The 13,401-nt window shown below is 43.0% G+C and overlaps 2 protein-coding genes across 4 annotated transcripts in view; one reads left to right on the forward strand and one right to left on the reverse strand.

Annotated features, from left to right (window-relative positions):
- syt15 (synaptotagmin XV) lies at positions 1-7,481 on the reverse strand. The gene is made up of 8 exons (XM_065262824.2): positions 7,302-7,481; positions 6,235-6,424; positions 5,167-5,309; positions 4,781-5,076; positions 4,049-4,216; positions 3,826-3,937; positions 907-1,086; positions 1-451 (listed from the first exon to the last, which is right to left on the reverse strand). Exons 1-8 carry the CDS (start codon positions 7,306-7,308, stop codon positions 297-299), a joined length of 1,251 nt encoding a protein of 416 aa, XP_065118896.2. The 5' UTR covers positions 7,309-7,481; the 3' UTR covers positions 1-296.
- LOC135744591 (uncharacterized) overlaps positions 6,635-13,401 on the forward strand; it is a 22,688-nt gene continuing 15,921 nt past the window's right edge. For 2 of the 3 annotated variants that reach the window (XM_065262818.2, XM_065262820.2), the window contains exon 1: positions 6,635-6,752. The gene's annotated coding sequence lies outside the window, so the exon portion shown is untranslated. Of the gene's footprint in view, positions 6,753-7,399; positions 7,515-13,401 lie in introns of all 3 variants that reach the window. The other variant, XM_065262821.2, reaches the window with a different exon arrangement.

Consider the following 13,401-nt stretch of genomic DNA (forward strand, 5'->3'; position numbering starts at 1 on the left):
AAAAGCCAAACTTAACGCCGAAAAATCATGCAAATTCGTTGGACAAATGGTGTTGGAACGCTTTGTGTGTAAATTAAACCATATTTTTGCTGCCTGCATTAATTCACACTATTGTTTAAATGTGACCTTGGCGATCAACCACTCATTCAAATGTTTGTAATAACAAGCAAACCTCATTCTCACATTTGTGCTATAAATAAACAATTCTCCTTTCCCTTTGTTTAATAGCGTTAAGTTTTTGGTGACAATAAAATAACACTTTCCTCTACCGTTCTTTTGAAAGAGGATGGCTGTCATTAAACTTGATCCATGCTGTTAATTGTGGCAACTGTTCCCAGTGCGTGCCATTGTCTAACCAGCTCCTGAGGTTTGCTGACCATGTCGTTCCAGTGGTCCAGCTCTCTGCCTCTTGCATACATGAACGGTCCAATGACCACGACACCCAACGACACTGCAAAATACATATGAAACAGAAATGTTGATTTCTTTGGAGTAATATACTTTTTTCAGTAGGTTATTTACAGGGGTGGAACCATATAATATCTGAACCTGTACGTGACAACGCAGCTAAAGTATTTTTTGTGAATTACTGTTACATCCCAAAATATAACCTTGATATCTCTTTAATATTGAGGTAAGGTCATGTCAAAGATTTAAATAAATGTTTAGGAAGCCAACTTCTGGTATTTCGAAATAATAAAATAATTAATTTCAGTATTATGAATGAAAATATAAGTACTGTATCTTTAAGGCCTATAATTTACAGCAATATGCACACATTACATTTTTGTTACTTTTATGACAACTAGTTTGATGCTCCTAATCTCATAATTAGAATATGAGACTTTAGTCAGGATTTTAAAATAGGGTCACATATGATCATAATAGTGATTGATAGACAGTTACCCGGTTCTTCTGTCACTGGCTGCTGGAGTTGCAAAGACAGGCAAGCTGTGTCCAGCTGTGTTGGTAAAAGTCTGAAGGTAAGCCTCTCATTAAAAGATGGATTGTTGCCTTTGGCCACGGTGGTCCACTTGTTTCTCACCACCTGAGTATGTATCTTCAGGGAGACCTGGACGCACACACCTGCCCCAACCATTTTAAAGGTAAGTTCTTAAAAGTCTGTGTAAAGTCTGATATCAAATGTGTTCTCCATTTGTGATACCACAGAAAAATGTGATATTAACCACCCAGCCAAATTTGAATGACTAAAAAAGTGCCAAATAATAAATGAATTTAATCAAAATGTTGGAAAAACAGGTTTCTCTCCGTTGTCTGCCCTAAAACCTTGCCCACTTGGGAAAGCGGTCTCTTTAATAACTTTAAAATACCGCTTCAACCTAAGGCCCTGTCCCAAACGGCACTCTCCAGACTTGTGGATCCACACTTTGAGGACATCATGTAGTGCAGACTTTAGAGACCTTTGACGTGAGTCCACGAGGGTGCACCGGAGCCGTATTTTGGGACAGACTCGGGCATCAAGCTGGAAATAGGAAGAGTTGCCCATCAGTGTGAACTCTTCCCATCCGCTCTTTCGCAAGGACTTCTGGGTTGGTAAAGTGTGTGAAGTCTGCAGCAGTGTGAACTTCGCCAAAGACTGCATTAATGGTGCAAAAGGGGGTGCTGATGAACACACTTCCGAGCATAAAAATGACAGTCTACGAGTCCGTAGAGTGTCCCATCTAAGCGAGCATGCACAATTTAAAGGCAACAAGACCAAAAGTCCACATGAACTGCGCCATTTGGGACAGGACCTAAATGGATGCTTGCAATTAAAGGGATAGTTTGGCCAAAAATGATATTAAACCCATGATTTACTCACCCCCAAGCTGTCCGAGTTGCATATGTCCATCGTTTTTCAGACAAACACATTTTCGGATATTTTAGAAAATGTTTTAGATCTTTCAGTTGATTAAATGTAATGTTACGGGGTCCACCCATAGTCCACAACCTTCAAGTCCAAAAAAAGTGCGTCCATCCTTCACAAATTAAATCCAAACGGCTCCAGGATGATAAACAAAGGTCTTCTGAGGGTAATCCGCACGGTGTTGTTGTAGAAATATCCATATTTAAAACTTTATTAACGAAAATAAATACCTTCCGGTAGAGCCGCCATCTTAGTCGCGTCCGCATTCAGGATGAGAGCTTACGCAGCCTACGGAGGCTAATCTGCTGCTGCTCTGTGCCCCCGCCCTCCGAATTTGTCCATACGTCACTAAGAAAAATGCGTACACTACGCTAATACTCTCTCCTGAATACAGAGGAGTCTAAGATGGCGGCGCTACCGGAAGGTATTTATTTTCGTTAATAAAGTTTTAAATATGGATATTTCTACAACACCGCGCAGATTACCCTCAGAAGACCTTTGTTTATGATGCTGGAGCCGTTTGGATTTAATTTGTGAAGGATGAACGCACTTTTTTTGGACTTGAAGGTCGTGGACTATGAGTGGACCCCGTAACATTACATTTAAATCAACTGAAAGATCTAAAACATTTTCTAAAATATCCGAAAATGTGTTTGTCTGAAAAACGATGGACATATGCAACTCGGACAGCTTGGGGGTGAGTAAATCATGGGTTTATTATCATTTTTGGTCGAACTATCCCTTTAAGTTAGGGGCAGAGCCATGCTTGGTGGCATAGAGCGTCATCAAGCCACCGTTTTAGCCCCGCCCAAATAATCCTGAAAACTGTTTAACGGTGTAACTCCGTAATTCAGTACGACATTGTTTTTGAAACGTGTTTCAGCAATACATTTATAATGAAATTACAATTCTCTGAAATTACTTTACAGACTTTAACCCTTAGTAGATCCTAGGGACATTTTGTGTCATTTTTATTTTGAAACCATCTTGACTGTGTTGATTAAATATTGCCCAAAATTAATCATTTTTAATCTTTTAGTTTCAGTTTTTTAAATTAGCCTGAAATGGATAAGCTTCACGTCAATCTTCATTTTGCTTCTCGCTCATGTTGTCTGTGCAGCTTCACTGCTATAAGTATGAACAGTATAGCAGGAGTAGTGAAAATGGCAAGGCATTACAGCACACATAAGGCTTTAGAAATAATCATGCACGCCGAGAGCGAGGATGGCTCCTCATCTTCCTACAAGGATTCTGAGGTCAACACGGAGGAAGCCTCAAAGGTAGAAGTAGACCAGCTGGAGTCTGATTCATCGGAGGAATCTTCAGAAGACTGGTCAGAAGGTGAGCGCTGATGGGAGATGGATGAAGTGATGGAAGTAAAAAAATCTGGTCTCCAACAAACACTGAGACGCTGCGCTACGTCCCAGCAGCCAGAGATTTGATACCGGGGCTTACACACTATGCACAGTGCCCTGACTTCCAGCTTTTCATTGCTGCTGACACATGAAATCCTGCAGCATATTGGGGCCATGACGAACCCGCATGGGAGACACTCAATCACAGAATGGAGAGATCTTGAGACAAAGAAACTGCAGGCTTATGTGGGGCTACTCATTCAGACTCTGGAGTGAGAATTTAGGGCATTTTCCAGGGTACAATGTCCCACAAAAGACAACATCAGACGAACACTGTTGTCCAATTAATGTAAACATATTGGCATATAAAGGGTTAAAATTTTCACAAATGTAATTAATATTTCATATGAATTTTTCAGGCAAAGACTTACTCGTTTAAAGTGGAAAAAATATTGATGTATGATATTTTTAGAGCAGTTTTTGGAAAGGTGTCATTTTTTGGCCTTAGGAACACATACGCAAGTTTTTTAAGGATCTTTTAAGGGTTAAGGTGTGACATGAAACCTTTGATGCCTACATTTAGGACCATAAAAATCGTCTCACCTGCATCACTGCTGCAACGCAGACCTCGTGCTCTCAGAACAACTACAGTGAGGCGGTCCAGAGACAGATTGTAGTTCAATGACACTTGGATGTCACCGTTCTTTGACAAAGGCTAGAACAGCAGTGATAAGCACACATATACATGTACCGTAGTGCAACACTCTTGACTTTAAGCAAAGTTTATCATAGTATACTGTGTAGAATCTTAAATAAAGTATTATACTTGATCACACTCATTTTCCAGATCCCTCCACTGCACTTTCCCTGCTGTCTCCTGTAGTTCACAATGTCTCAGGGGTATCAAAATCTGTCCCAGTAGATGATGCTTCTTCTGTTCCACAGTGTACAAGCTCATGTGCAAAGAGCATTGGTCCACACAGCTGTTAGATACCTGTTGCCAGACATAGGGTTTCAGGTTAAAGGCCCTATATGTGATGTGTATGTCAGTTAAAGTCATTTTTTGTGATTAACTGTTTTCTACATAAAATCTTCCTGCATGATGTGATAATATACCTTTGATATCTTTAATTTTGACAGAGTCAGGTCATGTTAAAGATTAAAATCAATGTGAAATCAATTATATTTCGCAGCGCCTGAAAATAGTCCCCTTGGTAACTGTCAATAGCTGGGGACTATTATCGGACACTGCGTAATATCATTGCGCCTGCTGCACCCATGGTACGGCAGCAAAGTCCTTGATTATTACGCCAAAATGAGAGTATAGTTCCTAACCATATCGGCTTGGAAAATCACAACTTTTAATTTTCAGTTGTTCTTAGTACACAACGTAACTACAGAAGAGTCAACATTAAATAGGAAAAATATCGAAACTCTTTGGTCATTTTTGAGCGTGATGCTAATGGTCTAATCAGATTCAATGAATTATGCTAAGCTATGCTAAAAGTGGTACCGCCAGTTGCTGATTTACAGCACAGGACAGAAACATTTTCTCAACCTGAAACACAAAGCTGTCGTTGAACTGCGGATGACGTCCCTTCCTCCGTGCTTTGGCTTGACGATGACGACGTTCATCCGAGGGCAACAGCTGCAGTTTGACCAAAGCGATGTTACCCTGGCACCGAGTGGGCAGGTTAGCCGCCCGGAGAACAGACACAACCAGCTGTTCTTTTTCCTCCTGGTACCTCAAAGCAAACCACAGACGAACAGCTGAGCCATTCGGCAGGGACCACTCGCTGGGCTCCTCTGGAATTTGGTACAGGTCCGGCCTTAAGCTACCGAGAGGAAACCAACCTTAAGAACAGCAAAAAGAAAAGGCAGAATGAAGGATAGAACATGACGTATCAAAAAATCTCATGATTCTGTTTTAAGGAGCTGACGTACTTCCTACTGATAAAGATCCCCGTTGGGTGTGAAGATCAGGATGGTGTTCCCATTCTTCAGCATCCTCTCTTCCCTCTTTCTCCTCCCTTAATTGAGGTGCTGTCTTGAATCGAGGGGGGACAATAAAAGGAACATCACCTGACCTGTGAAAATTTGAAGACTGTAAGATTCTCATTTCCAGTTGTCACACTTTTTCATTGTCATAAAAATGGTCCTTAGCTGTCACTGGGGCAGTATCCTTTCAAAAAGTACACCTCTGCACCTAAACAGTTCATATTAGTACCTCAGAGGTACATATTGATATACATAATTGTATCAAAGAATGTATATTAGTAGCTCAAAGGGTACATACTGGAATACCTCAGATGTCAATTTTTGTACCAAAGAGTGCATATTAGTACCTCAGAGGTATACATATTGGTACCAAAGAGTGCATATTAGTACCTCAGAGGTATACATATTTGTACCAAAGGGTGCATATTAGTACCTCAGATGTAAATATGTGTACCAAAGAGTGCATATTAGTACCTCAGATGTACATATTGGTACCAAAGAGTGCATATTAGCACCTCAGAGGAACACAATTTTTGTACCAAAGAGTGCTTATTAGTACATCAAAAGGTACATATTTGTTCCAAAGAGTGCATATTAGTAGCTCAAGGTAAATATTGGTACCAAAGAGTACATATTAGTAGTTCAAAAGGTACAAATTGGTACCAAAGAGTGCATATTAATACCCAAAAAAGTATCAAATGTATACATATGTTTATGATATATCTGTACCTAAATGCTACTGTACATATAATGACCTTTTTAAAGGGTACTGTGCCAGTGACAGCTAGGGGGCATTTTTGACCATTTTTCTGTCAGTGCACAACAGTGAATACTTCTTAAGTAAAGTTTACTAAAAATTCAGCTTACAAATGTGTAATTTTTAGCTGGGAAACGAACCCATTACATTTGCGCTTCAACTGAGCTATAGAAACACTATATTTGATGCATTTTCATCAAAATGTAAACAATTAACACAATTTTGACATTGCCACACAAGCAACAGGTGTTGTTTACCCATAGCTGCTGCTCTGTGATGTCTGGAGTACTGGAGTGGTGCATTGTGGGATTGTGGGGGTGGTTGGTATCAGTCCCTGGTAAAGCCTTTGGGTCTGCCTTTTCCTCCACAATAGATAGACCGATAAGCCAGCAAGCAAAAGTAGGAGAAATGCTGCAGACAGTCCACAAGCCAATGCCACAAGTAGATCTACTGGCACAAAATAAACTCTCACACTTTGTGTTTTATACAGGGGAAAATGTGACACTGTATTAATTCAACCTACTGTGTAAAACAACTGGACAGTCTTTCTCCGGTCATTCATTTTAAATAGACGTGTGAAGTGTCTTGTGTCAACACACTTTGGTGGTGCATGCGAGAGGTGGGGCATGTTATATCTATCGCCAGTACTCGAGTACTGTAGCACCGCAGCATTTCTAAAACAACTAGAGTTTATCCTCCAGGTCAATACATTGTATACGTTTATATTTTTCTGAGGAGAAGGAACAAGAAGAATCCTAAAGCAAATTTGGAAAAGGTATGGTTTCTTATTTAATACCCATAGTTTAAATTCGCAAGTGTTTGAAGGGAGAATCATTTATCTGAAATGTAAAATTCATTACATTACTGCTACAGAGATAGGTTTTGTATTTTAGTTTTAAGCACTGTGTTACAATTCATCACAACATTTGTCTAAATGTATGTAGGCGCAGTCAACAAAGTCTTAAGTAAGTTTACGTCTACAATTGTCTCAGTTGGCAGCCTTTGATATGACAGATTACTGTAAGAAAATAGATGACTTGTATATTTTGCAAACTAAATAGCACATGAAGGTTGTAAGTGCACAGAGTCTTGGTAAATTAAATCTGTTCAAAGTACTGTCACTTTCCTGCATCTAACATACTTACTATACATACTAACATTAACATAATAGCATACACAATTTAAGTTACATTAGATGACACTCTTTAAATATTTGGAGTCTGGTAAAGCAAACATGATGTTCATTTTAAAAATACAATATCACAGAAGATATTGCATAATAGATTATAGATAAGCATTAGGTTTGTAATAGTCCACAACTTACCAGCCATAGACAGTCACTGTATAAATCCCAGCTGGATAAGGTGTCTATCGTTATAATGCCAATGTGAATCACCAGTCACTGCTTTCCCATTTTGCCAGTATGCCCAGTTGTTGTCTCACTGGCATTCTCCCGATGTCCCATTGACAGAAAGTTTCAGAGTCAGTGTTGGGTCACACTATAGTCCGGCACTACAGGTCATCTAAGTCTTCCCAGGTTAGTTAATCAACACCATGCGCTAGACTAAGCAAAGACCTGATATGCACTCAGCCAGTTACAGAATTCATTACCAAACAAACACCAAGTCTGGGCATGCAGCGAAGATTAATGCAATTAACAAACTTAATGAAATTCCAATGAAACCAATTTAATGAAAGTAAGCAAGCAGGTCAGGGGTGTACCTAAGCATGATGAAAAGCTATAAAAGACACCAATGTTAACATTTATTCATTTTGCAAATGCTTTCAACCAAAGCAAAATTTTACATCTTTCAGTACATGTATGCCCTGGGAATCGAACCCATGAGCACCATGCTCTACCAGTTAAGTACATTATAAGTACAGTTTGGCTTATAGATGAAAACTCATTTGGATTAGTCAACCTGCAGCCTTCCCAAAGGGTTAATGAATAACTTGTAGACAACAGGGAAGTTTATCAAGAGCTGTAATCAGGTAACACGTCTGCTGTTCCCACAATACCTTCAAGTCAAATTTAAGAGGGTTTTAACATATTTTTGCATTAAAGACACTTGTTTACATATACATATGGATGGATGAATTAATGTATGTATGTAATCGTTTGTACTATTATAATATATACTTATGTGTATATGTATGTCTCTATATATATTAGCTTGAATTGCATTAATTTACAAACCAATTTTTTAATATGGGGTTGTCTTGAACCCCATATAAGAATATAACATGACAGGATGAGTAAACGGTGGGTAAATATGAGATATTATGAGAGCATTTCATATTTGGATTAACTTTCAGGGCTATAAGCCTGGTTCATTTAATGGCACCTACCTGACACAACAGACTCAAGGTAACATAAACAGTTTCTGTGTTATTATATCAACACGATGTTGTTACTGCAACAGATTACAACCACATCTGTAAAGAGAAAAAAAAGGTTTATTACACTTTACACTTTATTATAAGGTTGTATTTGTTAACATTAGTTAATGACGGTGGCGGCCGGTGACTTCATTTTTCGAGGGCGCACGATGCGAAGTTCGTCATAACATGTATGTAGCCCGTCGTGTGTGGTTCGTAATTTCAAAATATGTATTTGGCGCGTCGGGTGAACCTATGCGCATCACGTATCTTGTCAAAATAAGTGCCTGGTGCAGTTGCATTTTAAGGGTTTATGTTAAAAGACACGCTCGCGTTTGCCAGATACTCGTATAATCTCATGCCTATAATCTCATGCGTCAAAGTTTACTGTTAAGTGAGTGTCTTGCGTGTATTTTGTGAACGTGAGCATTAGGGTTGTTGCAGTGACAGAATTTTCCCACCGGTTAATCAGCGCGTGACAAACCCGGTTATATCGGTTTCACCGGGTGGGAGGGGCTCATAAATGCACATACAGACGTGCGCATTTTACTTTCACTTTTGAATTAGATGCAACTGTTATAATCCAGCGCTTGTGTACACTGTGTTAAATCGTGTATGAATATGCGTGCAAATGCGAGTGCAACAGCTGGTTTAACTCTTTCACCGCCAGCGTTTTAAAAAAAAGTTGCCAGCCAGCGCCAGCGTTTTTCATGATTTTCACCAAAGTTTAATGCCTTCCAGAAAATGTTCTTCTTTAAATATATAAACATAAAATATACCAAATGAAAGAACAGACCCTCTGCTTTCAAAAAAAAAAAAAAAAAACGTTTCATCCTACCTTCAGTGGTTCTTTTGTAATCAGCTTTTGAATATGGGTAGGTTTCTGCAAAAACACCACATTTTGAGCAAAAAGCAGAGATAATTCCATTTTTGTGACAGACTTTTCATAGAGATCCCATTCAGAGCGATCTTTAAAACAGACACGGACATGCAGCCGCTTGCCATAGGGCAATACTTCCGGGTTTAAAAAGTTGCGGAAGGGCGCCACCTGGTGGATAATAGCAGTATTGCGGAAAGACAGAAAATCTCGTCATTGGCGGGGAAGCGTTTTCTCTTAATTGACGAGATATAAAGCGCTGTTTGAATGATGGGTTTATTATTATTCTTAATGAAAAACACAACAACAAAATGATCTCGCTTATATTAAACATCATATATGTATACTATAACAAAAACGAGTAAGCACGCGGCTTCTGCCATCATCTGCTCGCCGCAGTCTGACAGGAATAAATTAAATCTGACACCCGCAGCCGCTGCTCTGTGACGCCCGTTCAGCTCCGCTGGATTCAGACAGAAGACACATTCAGTTGTAAGTGTTTGCCCTCTCTAACGAAACTAAATGATTTAATTACAAAAAATATCAAAACGACGGTGAAAGACAGTGTCGCGGTGGGCAAGTGATCTAACCGGTGAGAGGCTGAAGCACCGGTAATCACTGTTTCACCGACTATCGCAACAAGCCTAGTGAGCATCTCTTTTATCATAAACGATTTTGACGCGTGTGCAGCAGGCACTTATTTTGACAAAACACGTGATGCACATGGTTCACATGACGCAACAAACACATATTTTGAAAACACGAGCAACACACATGTTTCCGAACACATATTTTGAATTTGTGCCCCTCGGAAGAGCAGTAACGAGCCGCCGCTGCTTAATGCATTAACTAAAATAAATTAACAATAGATCTACAGCATTTATTCATCTAAATTTCAGCATTTACTTATACGTTTTAAAATCAAAAGTTGTAACTGTTAACGTCTCGGTTACGGATGTAACCCTCGTTCCCTGAACGAGGGAACGGAGACGTCACGTCGTGACCGACGAATTGGGAACTCGCTTAGAGAGACCAATCTGCTTCGAATACTACTAAAACGCCAATGAACTTGGCATTGAGATATTTGCATAATGCTGGCGCCGCCCCGCCAGGTGCGTATATAAGCAGCAGGTGCAAATAAGGAAATTAGCTTCTTTTTCGCTGAGAAAGCCGGAAAGTGTGACCGGCCGTAACAGCAGGTGGCAGCACCTGTGGCGACGGGACGTGACGTCTCCGTTCCCTCCTTCAGGGAACGAGGGTTACATCCGTAACCGAGACGTTCCCTTTCAGTCGGTCACTACGACGTCACGTCGTGACCGACGAATTGGGAATCCCTATCAAAACGCCACTAGGGGCTGACCTCTTCCAGTGACTGCGTAAAAGCCCTCCGGTTCCACTTAAGGAGGAGGAGGTAGGTTTTAAGGCAGAAGGCCGGGCACTAGATGTTCCTTTAACCCCACAGAAGTGCCAGCGACTGGGAAGCGCCCTACCTGAGCGGGATAGGAACGCTGCGGAAGCCACCGCCCGTCTTAAGGGCTAATGGTGGGCGAAAGTCAACCGTAGTTGAGGAAATAAGACAGCCGTGGCTGTGTAAGCAAAGCAGTGCTCTGCTAAGGGAAACGTGGGCTAGTAGGATTAACCCCACGGAAAAATACTCACAAAGGAACCCGGTGGGACACAATGTGGAGCCCGAGCCAGACACGTAGGTTCGCGAGGATACAGCTAGTGAAAGGCTGACAGCCAATGCTCCGCAACAAAGGCTGCCAGGGCAGCGGAGGAAGAACAATTCAAACCATTACGCATTTTTGTTCTGAAGGCCTTCCATACTGACACAGTTATGAAGCATCAGTTGGAGGCTGCAAGCCGACCTGCGAGACTGTTCTCCGTGCCCTCCCTGGTGAGGAAAGAACACGAGAGGATACAGGCTCGATACGAACACTGTAAAATCTAATGAACGTATTAGGTGTCGCCCAACCAGCAGCTCTACAGATGTCTGTTAGCGAGGAACCACGAGCTAGAGCCCAAGATGAGGCAACACTCCGTGTGGAGTGCGCTCTCAAATTAAAGGGGCAAGGAATACCCTGAAGATTATAAGCCAGGGCGATAGTATCAACTATCCAATGAGACATCCTCTGCTTAGTGACAGCTTTCCCTTTCTGCTGGCCACCATAACAAACAAAGAGCTGGTCTGAGGTCCTGAGGCTTTGCGTGCGATCCACGTAGAGTCGCAGTGCGCGTACGGGGCACAACAAAGCCATGGTTGGGTCTGCGTCCTCCGGAGGCAGCGCTTGCAAGCTCACCACCTGGTCTCTGAAAGGAGTGGTGGGAACTTTGGGCACGTAGCCTGGTCTGGGCCTCAATGTTACACTCGAGGCGGCAGGACCAAACTGAAGGCACGAGTCGTCAACAGAGAATGCATGTAAATCCCCTACTCTCTTCACTGAGGCCAATGCTAGCAAGGTCAGAGCTTTCATTGATAAAAGCTTCAGACTCACAGACTGCAAAGGCTCGAACGGGGGGGCCTGAAGGGCTTTCAGCACCATGGACAGGTCCCAGGGAGGAATAGAAGGAGGGCGCGAGGGGTTTAGCCTACGAGCGCCTCTTAAAAATCTAATAACCAAATCATGCTGGCCAACTGATCTGCCGTTAATAAGTGAGTGATGAGCAGAAATAGCAGCGATATCAACTTTAATGGTGGAGGGTGACAGCCTACCGTCTAACCTATGTTGAAGATATAAAAGCACGATGTTAATAGGGCATTCTCTGGGGTCCTCGCGTTGCGAAGAGCACCAGGTGACGAAAAGGTTCCATTTAAACGCGTAAGCCCGTCTCGTAGACGGAGCTCGTGCCGCGTTGATTGTGTTAGATACCGCTTGCGGTAAATCACCTAAACCTTGCGCGCGCTCAACGACCACACATGGAGATCCCACAGGTCGGGGCGCGGGTGCCATAATGTGCCCCCTCCCTGAGAAAGAAGGTCCTTCCTCAGGGGAATCCGCCAGGGAGGGGCTGTCGCGAGGAGCATTAACTCTGGAAACCAATTCTTGCTCGTCCAATATGGGGCGATCAGTAAAAGGCTCTCCTCGTCCTGCCTGACTTTGCACAGTGTCTGCGCGATTAAGCTCACTGGGGGGAATGCGTATTTGCGCATCCCCCGAGGCCAGCTGTGTGCCAATGCGTCCACGCCGAGGCTGCCCTCGGTTAGTGAATAAAATAGGCGACAGTGGGTATCGTCCGGCGACGCAAACAGATCTATCTGCGCACGACCGAACTTCTTCCAAATTAGCTGGACCGTCTGGGGGTGGAGTCGCCATTCGCCGGGGCGCGCAGCTCGAGAAAGCGCGTCCGCCGCCGTATTGAGCGAGCCCGGAATGTGAATGGCACGAAGGGACCTCAGATGCTTCTGACTCCAAAGGAGGAGATGACGAGCGAGATGCGACAGGTGACGGGAGCGCAAACCGCCTTGACGGTTGATATACGCAACGGTCGCAGTGTTGTCGGTGCGTACTAGTACATCCTTCCCTCGCAGCTCCGTAGCGAAGCGTACAAGTCCCAGATATACCGCCCACAACTCTCGGCAATTGATATGCCAGTGCAACTGGGGTGCTGTCCACACCCCTGAAGCTGTAAGCTTGTCGTACGTGGCACCCCAGCCCGTGTCGGACGCATCTGTATGTACAACAGCATGCCGAGCGATCTGTCTCATGGACACACCGGCCCTGAGAAACGCGGGGTCCGACCACGGGGGGAATGTTAGGCGACACGCAGGTGTAATGGTTACACGATGGATGCCGGCGCGCCACGCTCTCCTCGGGACTCGATCGTGAAGCCAACGCTGAAGCGGTCTCATATGGAGCAGTCCGAGCGGTGTCACGGCCGCTGCTGCTGCCATATGCCCCAGGAGCTTTTGAAATTGTTTCAGCGGGACCGCATTCTTCCCTCGGAATGAACCGAGGCAAGTCAGAATTGACTGGACGCGCTCTTCTGTCAAACGCGCCGATAAATCGATCGAGTCCAGTTCCATCCCGAGAAAAGAGATCCTCTGCGTGGGGCAGAGTTTGCTCTTTTCCCAGTTGACCCGAAGACCCAAACGGGCGAGATGCCGAAGCGTTAAATCTCTGTGTTCGCAAAGCGTCCGTCGAGAATGCGCTATTATAAGCCAATCGTC

This window comes from Paramisgurnus dabryanus, chromosome 1 (assembly GCF_030506205.2).
Source record: "Paramisgurnus dabryanus chromosome 1, PD_genome_1.1, whole genome shotgun sequence".
Classification (NCBI taxonomy): domain Eukaryota; kingdom Metazoa; phylum Chordata; class Actinopteri; order Cypriniformes; family Cobitidae; genus Paramisgurnus; species Paramisgurnus dabryanus.